Consider the following 14,562-nt stretch of genomic DNA (forward strand, 5'->3'; position numbering starts at 1 on the left):
CCCTCCTCCGTGCGCATGGCTGAGCAGGCTTGTCCATCCAGGCATTTCCCTGGAAAGCACTGGCCATGGCAGCGTGTACTCCCTTGGGGATGCTGAGAGGGTTTTACCTGGTGACACCCCTGGGATGTCAAAGGTCCTCAGCAATAGCCAGGTCCCTGGGATGAGAGCTGGAACCTGGGGGCTGGCCTGAGCACCAAGGCTGTGCAGGAGGATTTTGGCCGTTAGCTCTCAGCACTGCTGCAGACAGTGTCCTGCTCAGAGTGGCTGCAGTGTCAAGGACTGTTGTACCTCTGTTCCCTCTGCCCAGTTCCCCAGGGGGTCCTTGTGCCTACTCCTGCCTCTGCCTTGCCCGCACATGGCCATGTTGCACATCGCTCCTCAGGGGATTGGTGCCATCCCTGGGCTGTCACTTGTAACTACCTAGCACATCAGAGCACGTCGGAGCAGAGGGTCGGGATGTGCTGAACAACTACCAGCTCCATCAGGGAGCAAATTAGGGACCTCCGCACGTTCCCAGCGAGGCGAGCGCCGGCAGTCCCGGTACCTGAGTTATGGATGCTTGTGACAAGGCAGCCGAGCAATTAGATCACTTCTCAGACCCATTAAGCATCACAGACTGAGACTAAACGACTTTCCATTTTCTTTGCAATCGCTCATACAAGACGTTTATTGTTTGCCTCTTGCTGCTCAGCGTGGTGATGATACACTCGAGCATGGCCTCCCCCAGCCCCGGGGGAGCAGTGCAGGATGCCAGGGGGACAGGCATAGCACCTCACCAGCAATCAAGCAGGTAACGACCTGCATGCCAGCTCTGTCAGGACACAACCAGATGGGTGGTGACACGGCAGGCAGGCATGAGGCAGCACCCAAGTGCTGAGTGCTGCACGGTGGGTGCTACACCCTGCCCAGCATCCGCGCGATCCACCAGTTGCAGGGCATGATGATCCGGCAGATGACCCTCCCGCCCTGGTAGCAGTAGGGGTAGGGGTAGTAGCCCAGGAGGGGCTCGCAGACCCGCCGGCAGTAGCGGTTGGCACGGCGGCACTGGGCACAGCAGTAGCCTCGCTCATCCCACAAGGGGTGGAACTCCAGCCCGTTCTCTGACTGCCAGGAAGAGCCAGTGTCAGCGCAGCGAGGGGAATGTGTGGCCGAGGCACCCCGGCAACATGGCCAGGACACCCCAGGAGCGTGGACAGGACATGCTGGGAGGGCAGTTTGGGCAACCCATGACCATGGGCAGAACACCCTAGGAATGTGGACAGGGCACCCCAGGAGCACGGCCAGGACACCCTGGGACCGTGGCCAGGACACCCCAGGGAGCATCACCAAGACCACCTAGGGGCATGGCCAGGACACCCCAGGAACGTGACCAGGACACCCTGGGACCATGGCCAGGGCACCCCAGAGTGCGATTCCCCACACTCACATAGTCATTGACGGGCAGGTCCTCCTCGGTGAGTTGCCGTGCCCGACGCTTAGGCCCTAGCTGCACATCCTTCTCCACCTCGTGTTCGCTCCCCCCATCCAACCAGCTCTGGTTGTCTATGAGCAGCTCAGGGTCTTCTTCTTCTGCCCCTTCAAGGTTGGCCAACTCAGGAGCTACAGGAAGAGCCCAAACATTACTGTCAACAACCACGGAGCAGGGGGACAAATGCAGCAGCAGGCATTAAAGTCTTTACCAAAATTTGGTGACAAGGTACAAGAAAAGCCCACCAGCAAATCAGCTGCACTCCGTTGCCTCCTGTTCTTACCAAGCCTGGGAGAAGGGCTGTGGGAGATAATATGGCAGGAGGAGAGGGTAAAGAAGACATGGCCTGTCCTCTCCCCATGCTCATGGGTGGTGGGTCCCTGTGGGTGGTGTTGGCATCCCCTGCATGAGGCTGTGGGCATGGGGAAGCATGTTCTCATGGTGGGCTCCGCTGCTGTGGGCAGGGTTTGTAGAGCCTCAGCAACGTGACACGACTTGGGGCAGATTAGGCCCAGCTACAGCACCTATGGCTTAGGTAAGACCCGCAGTGACATTAATTTCCTTTGCTGAAACTCAGCTGCAGAGGAGGTCTAACAGCAGGGCCTGAGGAAGCAGAAAGGGGACAGCAGCCTCCCTCTGCATCAGGGATCTCTGGTGCCCACTTGCCCCCAGGACCATTGATGGCCGTGAGCTGACTGGTGCTCAGGGATGAGACATGTCTCTGTCGCTGCATTGCAGAGAGAGTTTTCTCGGTAGGGGTTTTTAAACTAGCTCATTCGGATAGAAGTGGGTTAGAGAGAGTGGGTAATTACGCTGGCAGATCTCAGAGGCCACAACCTCTGTGAGGGCTGTGTAGTGAGCAGCTGGAGGTGGCAACCCCGTTGTGTGATTTAGATGCAGATGTCTGCTCATGCTCTGATGTTCATGCGGTGACGAAAATTTAAGCGTCCCAGTTTCCAGCAGTGCTGGCTTCTTTGCATGTACAAGGGGTTGGGGTTTTTTGCTTTGTTATGAGGAGGGTGGCCACTCTGCAAAGTGCAGGGCAGTGGGGAGCCGGCAGAGAGAAGCGCTTTGCAGAAAGAAACTTCAACCCCTGCTATTACACTGGCCATGCTCTCTCGTGGTCATGACCAACATTGTGTTCATGCCTGAGATGTACAACAGGGTTGTGGAAATGGGTTCCCACCACATCCCAGCAAGGGACAGGGCAGGGGGGACATGGGTGTGTGGCAGGGCTGCTCCTGGTGAGGGGGCTAATGAGTATTTAGGGGAGGAGATGGCTCCTTGTACCTGCTATTGGCGTGGGGTGGATCCAGTAGATGGTTACATTTCTGCAGATGTCAAAAATTTTGGAGCTCTTCAGGAACTCCTTGTTCTGAATGGGCTTTTCCCCAGGCACCCAGACCACGGACTGCTCAAAGTAGGTGGTTGTGATTTCTTCTCCCTGGAAGAAGAGCAAGATTTCACCCCCGTGTGGTGAGACACCCTCTCCCCATGGCTGGCTGCTTCTCCTCCCCTTGGCTTACCCAGAGGCACCTCTCCCCTCCCAGAGAGCAGCTGGACTTCATCCTCTGTGGCTTGTGGTGCTCACTGGGTGCACATGCAATACCCCGCTGGCCCTCACGTAGGCAAACCCATCGTGAGCCTTGTCTTTCCTGTCTGCTTTCAGCCAACACCACCCTGCTCTCTCCTCTCTCCGTTCATCATGCTTCAAGAGCCTTCTCCTGTGCAGTCCCCACCATCTGGAAGAGCCTTCTGGAGCACCCCAGCTCATTTAAAACCCAAGATTAAACCATCTCCTCTCTGCTTTGCTCTTACTACTTAATTTCTCTCTCCTTCTGCTACTGATTTTGTGATCGAACACTTTAATTTATTCCTCACAGAAATTCTTTGCACGGCCATATTCTGTAATTGATACCACATGTCTCTGCTGTTGCATTAGTCCATGGTGTGTTTTGGCAGGCACTTAGGGAGGGAGATATATAAAGATTATTGGATGGGTCTATGTTGAGCTATCTGCCAAGGCAACGTTGTGTATGTTGGTGGTGGTAGCCCATAGAGCAAGCTGGCAAATGGCATTTTTCTCTCCAGAAGGTGTCTGGAGCTGTATTTCTCTTTTATAGAGTTTTTCCTTATGGCTTTGGGAAGTTTTAGGAAAGAGCCAACAGAACCTGATCCAGTCTGAGTCGTTTTGGGAGTCGCTGATGAAAGCCACGGGGTTGGGGAGGGGCTGCCTGAAGGACCTAACAGCGCGTGGGCTCTGGGAAGAGATGGCTAGAGCTTAAATCTACATTTATCTCATTGGGTTTTACATTTCAGCTCTCTACCTGAGGCAATGTTCTGCTAAAGCCTGGGAAGTCATACCCCTTTTACGATGGTAGCCAAAAAGATCTATTAGCTTCTTATGGCATAATCAAAGAATCGGTGTCTGGAAATTTGGGTCATGATTCAGGGACATTTTTCTGCCCACGCTTCGTTTCAAACACGTGTCCTGCTGGCATTTTATCTGCAACGGCTTCCTTGGGGGGGGATTCAACCTGCTAACACCCTTCATCTTGCCAACGGGGAGGCAGGAGGGCTGTGCTGCGGGGCTGTGCCACCACCGGGGGCTTGGGGATGGGGACAGGGATGGGGCACAGCTGCTTTCAAGGGACTGAGCCATCACCCCAGGTTATGCTGTCAGAGAGGGGTTAAAATACGCAGTCAGACACTTTTTTCCATGCAGCGTGCAAAGGGTGAGACTTTGTGGCAGGATGTGGTGGGCAAAAGTTAAATGGGTGTAAGAAGCAATCAGGCACATCAATGGGAGGAAGGTCCATGCAGGACAGGGAGGTGGCCCCAGCCCGGCGCTTCCCACCTCCCAGGGCTGTACGCCAGGCGCTTTCCCAAATTGCATTTCTTAAACACGTCTGCTCTTTTAAATTTGTTACTTCTGCCTCATTCTGTTTGAGAACACGAGGCTCAATTCTTGGAGAAAACAATTTGATTGACTTTTTGGTGCCTGCTAATCCTGAGCTGCCTTGCGACCTTTTGACTACAACAGGATTATTGTTCTTGATCTCCGGTATAGTGCTCAGAGGTTTTTGTCTATTGGCTGTCTAATCCTGTCTCTTTCCACTTGTTGTTTTCAGAAGCAATCCTCTGAAATAAGATCATTTTATGAAGTAATCATAACTCATTATTTCTTCATTGCAGCATCTCTGGGAAGGCTGGAGCAGATGGGAGGGTGGTGGGGACGGCAGCCACGCTCCCAGTGCCAAGGAGAGGACTGGGTTTCACTGGGGGAAGAGGGGTGTCCTGTTTTATTCACCTACCTCAAGCTCGGGGATCTTGGCCTCTGTCGTCTCAGGTAGGACTTTAGTCTGAGTTTTGATGAAACATTTTTGAAGTCCCACAAAGAAGATGCCAGTTATTCCCTACAGCATCAAAACAAACACCAAAGAGCAGTCAGGGCAAAGCGGGAGGATAAATAACCCCATCGTATGGAGGGTACAGCTGGATGAGCATTTAGTCATATTTTTCTTGTTGATGTTTTTGTGCAAACTCTGTTCAGCAGCGGTGGTAAGATGTACTAACAGGTTCTCCTAAGGGATATTGCATTTTATGGTTTGGGAGAATTGGGCTTTTTGCAAATATTTTAAGGCAGATAGTCATAAAATTTTACTTTGCTCCCCTTCTCCTTATAACTACCACAAGCTCTAGTTATCATAAATAAAAATATGCAGAATAGCATCTGACCGTTATGGTTATATGAACATTCAGCCCCCAGTTCCTGCTAGGCTATTAGCTGAAAATTTTGCCATATGTCACTGCACAGGGTATTTCCCTACAAATTTTAATTAGGTTTCAGAGAGCCTACAACATTGTCATGAGGTTTTAATGCTCTCTAGACAGACAAATGTACTGGGCTCGGATAGATTTATGATGATTGCGTTCCTTTGCAAGGGTAAATCCAATAACTAGGTCTTGCTTTTAAGATGTATTTTGCTGGAACCGAACCACGCCACTATTAAATACTGGTGGAAGCTTATGTAGATACACATCTCCTTTCCTTAGAGAGCATCCCCAGAGCGCCTGCATTTGGGCATTGCTCTCCCTGATGCAGAAACAAATTGTCCTGGGGCTTGTTCCAATGACCCCATGGTGTTCTAAGGGGTCCCACCAGTTCTGCTGGAAGACAGGGAACAAACTTGGGGACAAACCCTGCCGCACTCACGTTTTTGAAGTCATGGATCTCCAGGATTTCCTCACTGCCGTTCCCACTCCTGAAGGTCTCTGTCCTGGCCAGTGGGTCGATTTCCATCACAATCTTCTTCTTCTCGCCATGGCTGAAGAATGTGTGTTCCATGTCGTAAACCTGTGAGGGCCAAGATCACACAGGGGTTGGCTCAGCCCCAACCCGATTTCACACGCTGGCCAGTGGGCGAGCAGACTGGTGCTGGGTGCATGACCACTGATGCTGGGTCCCCTGCCACGGCGCCGGCTGCTTCCTCACACCCCAGCTCTGAGTCAGGACGATCATCTGGATAGCGCAGAGACAGCTCCTGGGTGCCAGGGCTGGGAAGGAGGGAAAGGATGGGTCCAGACTGTGGGGGCACGTGTGTCAAGCCGGGGTGAAGATGCTCATCCCACACTTGCACCAGGAGCTTTGCCATGGCTCAACATTTGCTGGTGCTTTCTGTGGCATGAGCCTATTTATGTCCTAGGCTGGACTGAAGTCCTGAGCCCAAGGGACATTGCTTTCCTTTCTCCCTGGCTTGTTTGCTCCATCATTGCATCCCTGGCTTGCTTGCTCCATCACTCTGTTCCCGGCTTGCCCACTCCATCTCTGTGCCTTCTGTTTTTCCTGGAAAGGCAGAGGTAAAAGCCTCTCTCTGCCTGGAGGAGATTGGGGATTGCCTGAGGATTAAAGACCTCCTCAAGGGCTGCTGAAGAGCCTTGGGGTGTAGCAGCCAGCGGCACTCATCCCCGCAGGGAGCCAGGGGAGCAGCACCGGGGGGGAGCAGCCCTCTCCTCCTCGCAGGTGCTCGCTGCACTCAGCCAGCCCGGCAGCCCTCCAGTCTCTGCGGATGCCTGACCCTTAAAGGATGAGTAGTGGCAGATGCTATATGAAGCACAAAAATTATTCTGTTGGCGCAGCGAGTGCTGGCGAGCCTTGAGGGAGTCTCGCTTCCCAAAACGAACTGTGTCATGTGGAAGCAAAGGGCTTGTGCAAAACCCCTCAAGTCCACATGGCGCGGGGCAGTGACAGAGGCACAGGGATGGGAAAGCCCTGGTCACCCCCCGGCATGGCCGTGGAGCCAGGGAAGGAGCACCCTGGCCCCACAGCAATGCCTGGCTGAGGGGCAGGGGTTCTGCCTGCAATCCCAACCTAAACCCTCTTTCACAGTCCCCTGGTTCTTGCACAACCTTCCCCATCATGGGGTTCAAAGCCTCTTAGCAAGGTTTTCAGCATCAGTATCCCCCATTTTGCAACCGCTGGAGGAATCCTGGTCACAGAACTGGCTGTGCCGGTGGTGACTGCCAGGTACCTTTACCCGTGCTTAAAAATTAGAAGAGCAATGTGTGCCTTGGCAGCCATGAGCATCCCCTGTTAGTCAGCAGGAGGCTTTTATAAAGATATATAGCTGTCAATGTATTTTATGGTACAGCAAAAATAGTCTGAAGCCTAAAATGGCTGGAAGGCCGCCGGTTTTGACTGACAAAATGTTCACAGTGCCATAAATCATTTCTAGGAGGGTAGGATCCCGGGTGGCACCTTACCTTCGAGTGCCTCTCCATTTATAAAGAATTACTTTTGCCAGTGCAGTGGCCAGCTAACCCATTTGGGCTTTGCTGGCTCTGTGCTGCTCAGAGAACTGTGAGATGTTTTATAGGGCTAAAAATGACACTTGCTCACAAATCGTTGATATATGTCCCCCTGCGAGGCCGCGATGAGCCCCTCATTAGCTGACTCATTGCCTTCGCTCGCTGGCTGTGCTGGCCAGCGTGGACGCTGCCGTGAAGAGGCCAGTGCCGTGTCCAAGGCCACCTCTCAGAGGAACAAGTCTTCTTTAAAGATTTTTTTCCACCCTCTGGTTGCATAAAGGGAGATTGAAGGGGTTTTTTTTCATTCTTTAAAGAGTCTAATTCCCCCTGGTTTATAGTTTTGAGTGTTAGGAACTTCCAGCCTCCCCCATGCTGCTTTTCCTGGAGGACTCCTGGTCCAGCTGTAGAAGCCGCTGCCCCACGGCTTGCAGAGGATGTGGAGATGCTGGGAGCATCAGTATGCAGCTCCACTGCAGGAACTTCTTTGCTTTCCTTCAACCTCTCACTTTGCTTGCCCACTCATCAGGTGTTGTGAAGTGCTTTCAGAAGACTGATGGCCTCCATTCTCCACCAGTGCCCACTGATGAAGACACCGAGGGCTGGTGCTCTGGATAACCTTTCTGAGGCTGCAGCCACTGGCTCAGAGAAAACCTCCCCTCCAGGGGTTAACAGCCTCTTTCCCCCACGGCTGGCACGCACCCTGTTTTTCGAGGAACAGTAGAGACTTTATAACCGTCTTGGCAGGAGCCCGGAGACACATATGGCTTTTATTGCTTTTTCTTTTATTTTGGGGGGTATTTATTTCTATTTGTTGATAAGAAGACAAAGCTTCCGGCAAGCAGGGTGCTTCCTTTGCCCAGTGGGAGGGCAGCCTGGCTGGGCTGGCGTGGCTCCGGCGTGGGGCAGGGGAAGAGAGAGGAGATGCCACCGTGGGAAAGAAGCTGCCTTGGCTGCTTATGGGAATTTTGGAGACGTTCTTCAGAGCCGGCAAAACCTGCCGGCGCCAGGGTGCAAAGCGGGGCCTCCTGGATGAGCACAGAAACTCAAAGGGGAGGAGGATGAGGAGCACCAAGCAGGCGGTTGGCTTCAAGGTTAAGCAATTTGCTTGGGGTATGGGACAAAAAAAAGGGGTTTTGCAGAATTGCCAGGATCTTGGCCAGAGCGGGCAGAGATGCTGCCCCCGGCACGCTCAGCACTCACAGCAGCGTCCGTCTGGGGAGCTGGGAATAAACGAGCACAATCCAGTTAGCAGGAGCTCCTCCAAAAGCTAATCCGTCTCACCATCCCCTCACATTGCAGACACATTAAAGTAAGAAATATAATCCATGACAATCAATCACCACTGCGTCCTGGCTTTTTCTCCTCTTTATGCGGTGGCATAATGACTTTTCCACCAGTTTCTGGCAAGATAATTGAAATGAAATGGAAAATATTTTCTTACTTGTCATAAAATTTGCTGCCGGTGAAATAAGAGTAACTTTAACTCTTCGTGGTGTAGCTCCCATCCCCTGTAATTGTCAGCTGGGGAAAGAATGCGGTGACAGAGAAAAAAACCGAGCCTGTATAAAGTAAAAGCTATTTATGAATAATACAAAGATTTTTAAAAGTCCCATGAATGCTTGTGGTCTAAGGAAATGCATTTTGTAAAGCTGCCTGGGTTTCGGGGTGTAGTTAAAAGTTTCAGTGAGTCGGGGAGGGACAGCTGTGGGGAAGCGGCACTCAGAAACGCTGGATCAGAGAGTTTTTACTTACTTTTCTGGGTGTTGGGTTCCAGAGATATCTGACACCAAAAAATATCAGAATAAGAGAAATGAGCAGCGCGCTGAAGAGCAGTCCGCAGATCTGGTATCTGGTGCAGGTCTTCTTTCGCACCTTGGATGCTTCTGCCTAATTAATGACAAAACAGTGATAGCCAGAAGCCTGCTGATGATTTGAGGAGGGAGGAGTACACACGCATATCAGACATTTATCATTCTGCATGGTGGCAAAGCAAGCCACAAACTTACGTCCAGAAAGCGGCAGTCCTCCGGGCTCTCCCGAGCCGTCCCTCCCATGGTCTCCTCCGTGTGTGAGGATGCGAGTCCGCTCCGAGGTGGAGTTACAGAGGCTCTGGGCTGCACATGTGGCGGGGAAGGCTGGGTCACTGCCGCCCCCATGACGGTGGCAGCCAGCTTTCCCCCGCGGCTTGCTGGGCCCCGGGTGCTCCTGCAGTGTTGCTGTTTGCAGGGTGCAAGCAATTCCCACGCTTTTGGAGATGAGCCCGTGTGAAGCTCCACTGCGTCGTGTCCATCGGCCATATCCAGGCTCCCAGGTTTTTTGTTTAAGCTCTGCTTCTGCCCTCCACCTCTGCCCGTGCACCGATGGCTGGAGGTGCCCAGGCTGTGCAAGGGCTTCCAGCCCCCTCCCTGTGCTCTGGGGACGGGGGCACTGCTGATCTCAGGGGGCTGCTCGCCTGTGCTCACTTGTGCAGGGGTGCTCTGCAGCGGGGGAAGCCCGGGAGCTGCCAGCGGGGTGGGGGAACATGGCATGGGTGGGCATATATGTGCATACACATGCGTGTGCATGCATGCCTGTGTGTGCATATGGACGGGCGTGGGTGTGCGTTAGGTTAATCGTTGGACTAGATGATCTTCAAGGTCTTCTCCAACCTCACAGAGGATTCTGTGGTGATTCTGTGATTCTGTATGTGTGCAGGCACGTTCCCATGTGCGTTCGTGCATGTGTGCATGGGTGTGCGTGTGCATGGACCCTCAGCAAAGCTGTGTGAAGCCCGGGCTCTCCCCATGGAGGGCTCCGGCATCCCGCGCCTGCTTCGTGCAGAGCCTTGCCCCAGAGTTGACCTAGAAGGAATTTCCTGACTATTTTTTTTTTTTTTCTACGTTCAAAAATTTCCATTTGTTGAAATCGTACCATTTCTTCATGGAAATGAACCCATCTTAAGAAAGGCTTTCAGAAATCCAGCATGAAGTTTCTAGTCTGAACAGGATGAGGCTCCCTGGTGTAGAGGAGCTGGCACGTACTGTTTTTCCAAGCTGTTTACTCTCATAAAAACCCAGAGTGCATCATGCACTAATTAAAATTGCACTGAAAAAAAGAAAATCTACGTTGAGTTTTGCTCAGGGTGAGAAATGGAGAAAGAAATTGCTTTTAGCGGGTCCGGTGCTGGCTTTGCAAGAGTGTCGGGGCATCGTTGCCTGCAGCCTGGGGGTAAATGCAAATGGGACAGAAACGTAATTGCTGAATAGCTTAGGGAAAGCATTGTGCATATATGTGTGTAGGGATGTGTGTGCCCTGGTGTGTATCAGCTCCCTGCAAAGGGGTTTGGGTTCCCTGGCCCCGGCGTGGCAGGACCTCTCACCCCTCAGCCCCGTGGCAGCTCCAGGGCCACCCTTGACTCGGTAGCAGTTGCTCAGGGTTGTAAAACACACCGGTGAGTTTTAATATATGAGAGGCCAATAACAGAAGGGAATTATATTGATGAGTGAAAGACAGCAGGTTATCTGGAGGAGAAAAAACATTTTTTAATGGAAAGCAATCACAGACAGCATTTGAAAACATCTGAAAGATTTTGGAAATCTAAATGCAGCAAATCTGTGCAGACACCAGGTTTGTCTGTCTTCACTTTTCACCAGAAAGTTTCACCTCTGAAGCTTTTGTTATTGACTGGAAACTGGAGTATTCGAAAATATTTTCGTTTCCTGTCAAAAGTACAGTTTCAGAGGAAAACTTTGGAGCAGCTCTACTGAAAGATGGTTATGATTACAGGAAAGAATTACAGCAGTGCTGTTAAGCAGACATAATTGATCAGCATAGCAGCGATCTTCACAATATCCCCCACTCAAGGCACAGGAAACACTGCAAATACCACTCGTAAACCAAATTAGGCATTATTATTTTATTACTGTTGTAAGGTAAATGTCAAGCTTTTTAATGGCAATCACTGTAACTCCGGCAGGAGTCGGGTGTCTGAATTAGCTGGAAGAGGTGAGAACCTCCCAGGGCTGGGAGTTAATAAAACTCAATAAATATCATCGGTCCCTTCCAGTGCTTGGCGAGTGCCGGGGATGGAGTGGCTGGGGCGAGCAGCAGTGCTGCGGGAGGGTCCTGCTGCTGAGATGGAGACCTCATTTTGCTGTAGCCTGCAAAATTGGACACTGCTGGCCTGGAGGGATGAGGAGCAACGGGAGTGAGCACACACAATGCTTGCATACGTATGCACGCACACATGCATGCACATGCAGCCCCAGAGTCAGCTCAGCCCCTCTGCCCCGGCCCCCGTGCAGGACAGGGAGCAGGATGAGACCCCTCCATGCCAAATAAATATCCATAAATACCCAAAGGCCTTGAATGGCCTTTGATGGCAGCAAAATGCTGTGCAACCCAAATTGTCCTTCCCCTCAGCAGCTGTGGGCTGGATCCTGACAGGGAGACCGATATTTGGGATGCAGAGAGGAACAGAAACCACAGAATGATGCTGGTCAGGAATGTTGGGGTTTTTTTTTCCCCCATTCCCCAGTGCTGTGGCTCAGCGTTCAGGGTTTCAGAGAAAGAAGAAGAAAGGATTTTCTGTGAAAACAAAACATTTTTTTGGGGAAAAAACCCTCAATCCCTTTAAGATGACAATCAGTTTCTCTTATAAAAAGCAGTTCTGATGGAAATCTCCCATCAATGCCAATGAAGAGGGAACAATCACTAATTTTCCTTGAAGCTAATGAGTGCGAGTGTATATGACAGGGGAGAATTTAATCTGATGTGAACTGAGGAAGAAAAGCAATACTGATATTAATGTGTGACTAATTGATACCCAGAAGAACGTTTGAAATGATTAAAAGGCATTTGATTTTTATACAGGACAATAAGAGGCTCATTGGCTACAACTGGTGCATCCTTTCAGTTTTCTACTTCTTGCTCCAGTTTGCCCAGAAAATCTATCATATCCGCAGTGTATCTTGACTGCCGCATAAAATCTCAGTGCCTGAAAATGTTATACCAAGGAATTCCTCCCGGACAGCACAAAGGTTCATACATGGTGTGAGTGGGGGCAAGAAGCCTAGCAGAAATAAAATAGGTTCCCAAACCCACTAAAAAGCAGCTCCCCAAAGCAGTGGGGCTCGGGCAGCAACCTTTAGACGAAAACCCATCGTGATTAATATGGTGCTCTTTGTTATAATGAAAAACCCATTAAGGTCAGTAGCAGCATCTCTGAGCAGCACTAAATTGGAACGATGGAGACAGTAAAGTTAAAAATGAGCCATAATATTAATGTGGATAGTGAATTAATTGGGCAATTCCATAGGTAGTAAGTAAATCATATCATTTACCGCAGGACGTAGTGCCTCGCAGCTCTGGCTGCAGGGTGATGTGGTGGCACCTGGTCCCGATGGAGCTGGGGGAGCGACACAGAGCCGCAGCACCCGGGGGGACCCCGCTGTATCCACCTCTGCCAGCCTTTGCCCCTTCTTGGGTGCCACTGGGGGGTCTCCCAGTAAGGGAAATGCCTCTCGTTTTGCTCTTTCAGGTGTTCCAGCCCCAAAATACATCTCAAGTGCTGGCTTACAGTTTGTCTGGGGTGCTGCATCCACAGTCCAAGGTGTCTGTCCCCTGGTCCTGCAGCTGTGGTCCAAGATGTCTGTCCTTTGGTCTTGCAACCACAGTCCAAGATCTGTCCCTTAGTCCTCAGCAGCTGTGGTCCAAGGTGTCTGTCCCCCTTTGCTGTTGTACACATGAAGCTCTGTGCAGGCTGCCAGGAGATTTACGGAACGGCTGTTCCCCTGGTTTGGGTGGGTCTTTCAGGGAAGGGTTTTTCACATCTGGGAGATGTGCGGTACCATCACACAGCTGTTAGCCATCTCCTGCTGCTTTTGTGTCTTGGACTGGGACCTGCTGTGGGGGCAGAGAGCGATGATTTATACCAGGGTGAAACATTTGCACGCATGTCAGTTGGGCTGCCAGCTCCCTTCCCACTTCCAACATCCCGGACAGCAAACAGAAAAAGGGAAAAGTCACAAATGAAAGAAAATTGCTCATTAGCTAGTGCCTGATTACACAGAACCATCTCTGCTTCAAACCATCCCATTTTCTGTAACATTTGCCAGATGAGAGGACGCATACTTCCTCTTATCAACTAGCCACATATGGCCTCAGCCGAAGGGAGGTTTCAGTAATTGGCCTATTCATCATTCATTGTTTATCTTAAGTTCACATTGTCATAGGAAACTCCAGAGACATCCTTGATTTAAGTTAAGAAATTTAATCATTATGATAAAACTGCTCAGGGAGTTGGACTTCATGTTGGATATGCACGTGGCCATGTGGCACTCTTGCAGCCTGTAGCCACAGCAGATTATTCAAAGCTGACAAAGCTTTTGGAGAGAATAGAAAAAGATAAATTCATGGTGGCCGTTCTGATGGAGCCTCTCGGAAAGTTATTACTGAAGACACACACTTCTCCTTGCTCACAGCCCATGAAAAATCCTGTTCCTCTGAGCTCAGGGGGATGTCTACCTCATTGCTGCTGTTGCGACTCCCTCGTCAACAGAAGTTATTAACAGTGCTGGGGAATTTTATCCAAATGCCGGTTTCATCTTGATAAATAACAATTTCATGTCTCTGTTCTACTAGATGACTACACAGTTTTATTTCAAACACTTAACTTCTTCAGAAATGCTTCCCTGTGCACAAGGCTTAGCTCATCTATAGAATACGTGCTGAGCAGTTTTTATTTTCACCAGGCTTCAAATATCTGTAATGCAAAGACCAAACCCGTAATCCTGCACTATCATAAGTCACTTCTCCCAATAAAGAGCTACTTCCTACTGGGAGTGCTAAAATGTAATTGGAAGCTACGTGTGGATTGGTGTCACACCGAAAAGCATTTTATTAAAAATAGTTTAAGGGTTGTTAAGATCGGAAGGAATAGTCTACAGCTCCTCTTGGATGTGTGAGAAAGTAAACTGGGAAGAGGATAACTTGGGGAGCGAGGGGTCAGTGTCTCCCTCTGCCCTGCAGTAATCACCCCCCTCAGTGCCCATCACTGTACAGGGGCTGTTATTGAATTCTACCTTCATGGCAGCAGACAGATGCTCGGGGTGATGCAGGCTCTCTGCTGGCAGCAGTTAATTGCCAGCCTGCTTAGTTAGAAGTGGGTAATTTGGAGATGACTGTCGGAGGTGCAGGGGGAAGGAGGTGGACGAGGCCGGCTTCGTTTCTCCAGCAAGTGCAGATGTTGTGCTGCAGGTGCGTGGGTCCTTTGCAGGACAGATGGATGCTCTGAGCTTCTCCAGCAG

At 50.9% G+C, this 14,562-nt stretch overlaps 1 protein-coding gene across 1 annotated transcript; it reads right to left on the reverse strand.

The window, feature by feature from the left end:
- Positions 1-657: 657 nt before the first annotated feature.
- TNMD (tenomodulin) lies at positions 658-9,440 on the reverse strand. The gene is made up of 7 exons (XM_074915319.1): positions 9,283-9,440; positions 9,029-9,163; positions 5,685-5,825; positions 4,783-4,884; positions 2,759-2,912; positions 1,427-1,599; positions 658-1,104 (listed from the first exon to the last, which is right to left on the reverse strand). The coding sequence occupies exons 1-7, from the start codon at positions 9,430-9,432 to the stop codon at positions 895-897; spliced, it is 1,065 nt and encodes a 354-aa protein (XP_074771420.1). The 5' UTR covers positions 9,433-9,440; the 3' UTR covers positions 658-894.
- Between the last annotated feature and the right edge of the window lie 5,122 nt (positions 9,441-14,562).

Source organism: Athene noctua, chromosome 11 (genome assembly GCF_965140245.1).
Source record: "Athene noctua chromosome 11, bAthNoc1.hap1.1, whole genome shotgun sequence".
Taxonomy (NCBI): domain Eukaryota; kingdom Metazoa; phylum Chordata; class Aves; order Strigiformes; family Strigidae; genus Athene; species Athene noctua.